The following is a 7,130-nucleotide window of genomic DNA, read 5'->3' as shown; positions in this document are numbered from 1 at the left end:
GCAGGAATTCTTTTTTTAAAGTCTCTTTTCCTATCCCATATCCATGAACCACACAGTTTTTGCCACCAGATGGAGACAGAAAGCCATGCTTGTACAGTTCCGTCCAGCTTGCAACCCAGACATTCAAAATTTCTTACACAAGTTACACTCTTGAAAAGGATCTCTATTCTGAAATATAATCTGAGATAAAGAGTAACCTGAACTCAATCTCCTGTAGCCCTGATCACATTTAAACAAATAAAAACAACAACAAAAAGGCATTCTTTTTCTCTGAGGAGACTTAAAGTAAGAAAAGATAGATTAAACAAGGCAAGACAATAGCCAGCCACTTGTATACAATTCTATTTAACATGTTCTAGTACCTGTACTGTATTCTAACAAGAGAAATGATGAAGGAAGCCTTTAGTTAGAACTGTGAATCAGAAGAATTTAAGAAACATATGTATTACATTCATATAGCTTAATATATTCACGTATTGTATCCATATAGGTCAACACTTAAGACTACATAATAAAAAGTCTTTTTTCCAAAACTGTCCCCCCTAGCCACTCAGTTCTCATGCCCAGTTTCTTACATATTCTTCCAGAACAACACATAAATTACCACCACCAGCTCGCTTTAAAATAAAACAGTAGCATTTTTATGTACAGTATACCTCACTTTTTTTAACCCAACAACATATTTGGGAAGTTTTCTCAAGAAAAAGTGCCCTCGGGCTTCCCTGTTGGCCCAGTGGCTGAGAGTCCACCTGCCGATGCAGGGGACGGGTTCGTGCCCAGTCTGGGAAGATCCCACATGGCGCGGAGCGGCTAGGCCCGTGAGCCATGGCCGCTGAGCCTGCGCGACCGGAGCCTGTGCTCCGCAATGGGAGAGGCCACAACAGTGAGAGGCCCATGTACCGCAAACAAAAAGAAAAGAAAAGAGAAAGTGTCCTCAATGTTTTCACAAATGCATATGAGTATCTTTTTAAGTAACATGAGGCCGGGCCGCTGAGCCTGCGCGACCGGAGCCTGTGCTCCGCAATGGGAGAGGCCACAACAGTGAGAGGCCCATGTACCGCAAACAAAAAGAAAAGAAAAGAGAAAGTGTCCTCAATGTTTTCACAAATGCATATGAGTATCTTTTTAAGTAACATGTACTATGTTATACCATTCAAACAATTCTAGATCTTATCAAAAAATATAAATTTCTAAATAAAATTATAGTTGGTATACCCAAATTGTGGGCTTTATTACAGTAATTTAAGTATAATAATGTACCATCTGTAAAATTTTACATTTTTATAAGGGCTAATCAAGAATTTTTAGGACTAAAAAAAATGATCCTCAATGAAAAGAAATAAAATCAACTTTCTTACTGCTCATGCGATTAACAAACTACACTGTATACTGTCATCACAAAATGCTAAATTTAACCAAAGTACTGTACCTCATGATGGGTGCCTGCAAATCCAATATTTTCCTCATCTCTAAATTTAATGCTGGAGCACACTGTTCTTCCTTAAAATGGGGTGTCCCCTTCACTTGTGGACTTCCTCTAAAAAAAAAAAGCAAATACACAGGATTAAAGAGAAAGATACTGAATTCTCCTCCAATCTGTGACTAATAGCCAATCAAATAAAGTAACACAATCAAACGTAAAAATCAGGTGTTCATCCTTTAGGTTCTCAAATGAAAAACATACTTAAATTCCACTATAGCAGACATATCTATTTATCAATTAGAAATAAATGTGTCTGACCAGTGTAACTTATATTGGGGGGAGTGGGAATGGAGGGAGAAGAGAGAGAGGAGCAAAGAATCTTAGGGCAAAAAACAGTAAGGATAGAAGTTAATTAATTCTCAAAGGAACCAACAGACATTTAAAATGACTGACAGCCCTCTCTGAGTTGAGCAACTACGAAACTTATATACCATTCTATTATACAGTGCATGTCTGAAGTGATCCAAATCGTCACTTCATCTTCCCTTGCTCCACACCTCATTCTTGATTCCTATCCTTTAGGTATGTATCAGACTTAAGGTCAGATTCAGGGATGCAATTAGGAGATGTTTTACATTAAGTGGCAAAATAGGTAAATTCGAAAACTCCTTGGCACTAAATGGCTGCATTAGACTGGCTAGGTCAATGCCAACATAATTCAGCTGTCACACACAAGCCCTCAAAAGGACTATAAAGCTGTTTTGGAATCTTTATATCCATATGGCATTGGACCATTCTTTCTCAATGCCTGTGCTAGAATTTAACAGCTATCTGTCTCTTCTCTTACTATCAGCTATCACTTACTCTAGGCAACAATTAGCCTGCCTACATCATCTTTCCTTCTCATCACCTACAATCCTAGAAACCAACTTGTCAATACTATTAAAACTAAGCACAAAGAATCTAACAAGTTAAGGTTCCTAGCTTTGTGAAAATTATCTGGATGCTCAGAAAATTATTTAGATGCTTATTAGTTTTAGATTACTTTCCATATAGAAACCTGGTAGTGCTTTATTACTATCCTGCTCTGCTACTGCCATGACCTGGATATCTGATTCCTTCTACGTGTCTGAATGGCTAAATTGGCTAATGTTTAACCAAACATGTTGTTTAATTAGTATGTTTGATATGACAGCCCTTAAAAGGACATCATGAGTTATTAGTTTACAGGAGTTATATCTGAATTGCTAACCACACAAAACACTGTGATGAATTTTCTGAGATGTTCTCCATGTACATCTAGTTTTAAAGCTATTATTCAAAGTAATAAGTACACATAAATAGTCAAACAATGCTAGAAGGCTTATGACAAACAAAAATAACTACTGAAGTAGTCTTCTTTCAGTGAGGAGGCAACCAGCTTGAATTCTTTGAGCTGTTATCTTCTTCTATTTACCTGCGTATTTTTTAAACCATGTGTTTACACTGCTTTAACATCATTAATTTTAGACATTAGCTTTTTATTCTCATTTACCCATTTTTTCCCATCCTCCCAACATAATTATACCAAACTGTTTTCATTATGATGATTACATAAATATTTTTCACTTCTGGGTCAAGTAGTGTTCAGTAATCTTTCCTTAAATAACTTGGTAATTTTCCACATGCTTTCATTTGCTTGGTTTTCTTTTTTTTTTTTTTTTTTTGCAGTACACGGGCCTCTCACTGTTGTGGCCTCTCCCGTTGCAGAGCACAGGCTCCAGACGCGCAGGCTCAGCAGCCATGGCTCACAGGCCTAGCCACTCCGCGGCATGTGGGATCTTCCCGGACCGGGACACGAACCTGTGTCCCCTGAATCGGCAGGCAGACTCTCAACCACTGCGCCACTAGGGAAGCCCTGCTTGGTTTTCTTTAAACTTATACCTAAGTCATCTCATACTCCTTAATAGGTCTGACAAAAAAAATTTCAGTACAATCTTCTATGGGGTCAAACCTGCTACATAGCTTATCATTTCCATTCCCCCCCCGCCCCTGGAGGCATCCCTCTTTATGCCCATTGCCCTACTAAGTCTAATGCACAGCTATCAACATGATATTTACTTTGTCATCATCCTTACGATTTCTTTGCTTCTTTCCTATGTTGAACCCTTTATTTTATAGATCCTGTATCTTCCTCGGTTCACATATTCTTGGGGCTTCCTGGAAAGGTGCATGAGAAGTAAACTTAGAACTCTCAAGTCTGAAATGTCTCTATTTTATTATGACACTTGAATGAATGTTTGTCCTTTCAAAAAAGACTATGATAAAGTTGTCTGAAGACATTTCTTCTGCCACTGTTCTATATCCTGGGAGGGTCTGTCAAATGTTTCTTTTAATGCTTATTGAATTTTTAATTTCTGCTATCATGCTTTTCATTCCAGGAACTTTCTCACACCCACCTCCCCTTTTTTTCTTATAGCATCAATTTTTTTTTTTTAATTAGGCAATACCTGTTTAAGGTGGTTCATTTTCATTTCCCCAAAGTGTTTTTGTTCCCTGTATTGCCTATTTCCTCTGAGTTTCCTTTTTTCTGTTGTGTGTCCTATTTTACGTTAGAAACTTTCCTAAGATGGATAACATCTTTCTTCATGTTCAAGAGGTTAATGAGAAAAAACTAATTATAAGCTCTATGTGTTCAAGTTGGGTTGTCAACTGGTGGACCTCAGGGTAGGCATTTTTGTTTGAGGTCTTCCAATATGAGAGGCTGTTGGGTCATTCATTGGGAGTGATTTAATTTCCCTAGGAAGAATCCCTCAATCAAGTACAGAAGCCAGAAGTCTGGAGCCAAGCAGGGGAAGAAAGCTTGACATCCTACTGTTCAGTACAACAACTTTCACTTAATCCCCATCTTTAGTTTAGCATCTCATCCTTGCCCTACTCTGTGTCTGGAATCCCTCTGGTTTAATCAGACATCCTGTCTCCTGTGAGGAATCCTATTCCTTATTCAGATTTTTCAAACAACCCCTATTTATGGCCCCTGGTTCACTCCTATATTCTGTGGTACTAGTACCTGAGCCATTCTAGGGTTTTGCAGATCAAACATTCTAGGGTTCTAGGGTTTTGATTTTCATCAATATCATATATGTAACGTTAGGCTCTCAGGTTTGATATTCTTCCTAAGTCATTTATTTTTTCTCATCCAATTTTTAGGTCGTGGGTTAGAGATACCTCCAGCTCTCATTAAAGATGAAAACAGCATTTCAACTTTTTGTTCTGTTGGTGATTTTCAAGAAAAAGGTGGAAACCTCATTACCCATCTTGAAACTGGAAACTATTTTCCTTTATATAAATACTATCATTTATTAGAGCTAAAAGTATTATGATAAGAATTTTATAGCAAATTTAAATAAATCCTGACTTCTCAATGACTTCCCTTATAAAATTAGGAGATAAACTTCACAGTATAATTCCTATCCCTTCCTCCAAACATACTAAAATGCAGTAAACTGTTAAAAATTACATTAACAAAAAAAATCTAACTTTCTGATCAAAAATATTATTACTTATAGTTCAACAGTAATTTGAGAGTATTGCATCAGATTTTTGTAAGGGAGCCAAACTATGAAGAGCACTGAATGCCAGGAGGGAAAAAAGCAATAAATTGAGCAGTTACCAAGTATGAGTGTACAAAACGTTCTGCACACATTATGTCAACTGATTGACTACAATCCTTTGAGTCAGGCATTATTATCTGTATTTTTCCAGAAAAGAAACTGAAGCTTCAGTTTATTATTAAGAATTTTGTTTATGGTCACAGAGCTAGTAAGTGAAGGAGTTAAAATGAAAACTAGTAGAGTTAAAGAGACTAATAATAACCTTTGTGTACACAAAGAAATATTACAATGAATGCTAAAGAATGGATTGGTGATAGAGTGGGGAGGGAGTAGTGTGTAAATTAATTAGGAGACTGTTAATAAGAGTACACAAAGGCATCTACTAGCAGTGGCAATAGAAATGTTTTTTCAGACAATTTTATCATAATCTTTTCTGAAGGGATATGATAAAAGCATATTGAGAATTATAGTTCCCAGTCATTAACAGAGACTTCTCAGAGACAGACACATACAATCACATTGGATGCATACCTGGTTGTCATTCAAGCTACTGAAACATAATATATTCTTCATTCTGGGGTACATAGAGAACTGTGCTTTCCTCACCACTTAAAATTAGGTATGGCCATGTGACTTACTTTGGCCTATAAAACACAAGGGGAAGTGACTTGGGTCATTTCTGGGCAGAGACTTTAAAGAGCCAACACTTGGTACACAATGCTCTGCTTTTATTCTCTACCGCAGGGACTTAGCCCATGCTGACTTACACAGTACAGCTGTCCCTTGGTGTGTGCAGGGGACTGTTTTCAGAACCCACCATGCATACCAATATCTGCTGATGCTCAAGTCCCACAGTCAGTCCTCTTTATCTGTGGTTCTGCATTCACAGATTCTACCAACCGTGCATCATGGTGTACTATTTGCGTTTACTAAAAAAAAAAGACATGCATAAGCAGAGCTGCACAGTTCAAACCCATGTTGTTCAAGGGTCAACTGTATACCACATCAAATAACTGAGAGTTGTTAGACTGTGGTCCAGTAAAACCCAACAAATTAATAGTTTGTGATTATTATTCATGAGTGATTTTATTAACTATGTAGTCTGAGGAGCAGGAAGAAAAAAGAATGAAGAAAAATGAACACAGCTTAAGAGACTGTGGGATACCACCATACACACCAACATAAATATAATGGGAGTCCCAAAGGCAAGGCAAGAGGAAGAGGTAGGAAGAATATTTGAAGAAATAATGGTTGAAAATGTCCCAAATCTAATAGAAACATGAATCTAACCATCCAAGAAGCTTAGCAAACTCCCAAGAAGGATAAATTAAAAAAGATCCATACAAGATACATCGTATTCAAACTACTGAAAGACAAAGAGAACCTTGAAAGCAACAAGAGAAGTGACGCATCATATACAAGGGATCCTCAATAACATTAGCAGCCAATTTCTCATCAGAAACCATGGAGGACAGGGGCAGTGGGATGACAATGCAAATGCTGGAAGACAAAAAAAAAGTTAACTAAGAATTCTTTAACTAGAAAAACTATCCTTCAAAAATAAAGGAGAAATTAAGAAATTTTCAGATACACAAAAGTTGAGGGATTTTGTCACAAGCAGATCTGAACTACAAGAAACACTAAAGGGAGTCCTTCAGGCTGAAATGAGAGAACACTAAACAGTAATCCAGAGCCATATGAAAAAAATAAAGAACACCAGTAAAGGTAACTACATAGGTGAATATAAAGCCAGCAATATTGTATTTTTGATTTGGAAATCTACCTTTTTAACTATATGATTTTAAAGACTAATGAATGAAAAGATAATTCTAAATCTACATTATGGGCACACAATGTATAATGATGTAATGTGTGACAATAAGAACATAAAAGGGGAAGGATGAAGATGTAGAGGAATATAGTTTTGTTACTGAAACCAAGTTGTTATTAATTCAATCTAGGTTGTTTTAAGTGTAAGATGCTACGTAATCCCAAGATAACCACTAAAGAAACCTGAAATATACAGAGAAAAGGAAATGAAAAAGGAATCAAAATTAAACACAGGGGCCTCCCTGGTGGCGCAGTGGTTGAGAGTCCGCCTGCCGATGCAGGGG

The 7,130-nt window shown here is 37.1% G+C and overlaps 1 protein-coding gene across 1 annotated transcript in view; it reads right to left on the bottom strand.

Annotated features, from left to right (window-relative positions):
• Positions 1-7,130, bottom strand: part of RIC1 (RIC1 partner of RAB6A GEF complex) — a 100,225-nt gene that overhangs the window by 54,580 nt on the left and 38,515 nt on the right. Inside the window, 1 exon segment of the mRNA XM_007450218.1 lies at positions 1,430-1,537. Within this exon segment, the coding sequence (XP_007450280.1) occupies positions 1,430-1,537 (108 nt within the window).

The sequence above is a fragment of the Lipotes vexillifer genome, unplaced genomic scaffold (genome assembly GCF_000442215.2).
Source record: "Lipotes vexillifer unplaced genomic scaffold, Lipotes_vexillifer_v1.1 scaffold1074, whole genome shotgun sequence".
In the NCBI taxonomy this organism is placed as follows: Eukaryota; Metazoa; Chordata; class Mammalia; order Artiodactyla; family Lipotidae; genus Lipotes; species Lipotes vexillifer.
This window is presented reverse-complemented; position numbering and strand designations above follow the sequence as displayed.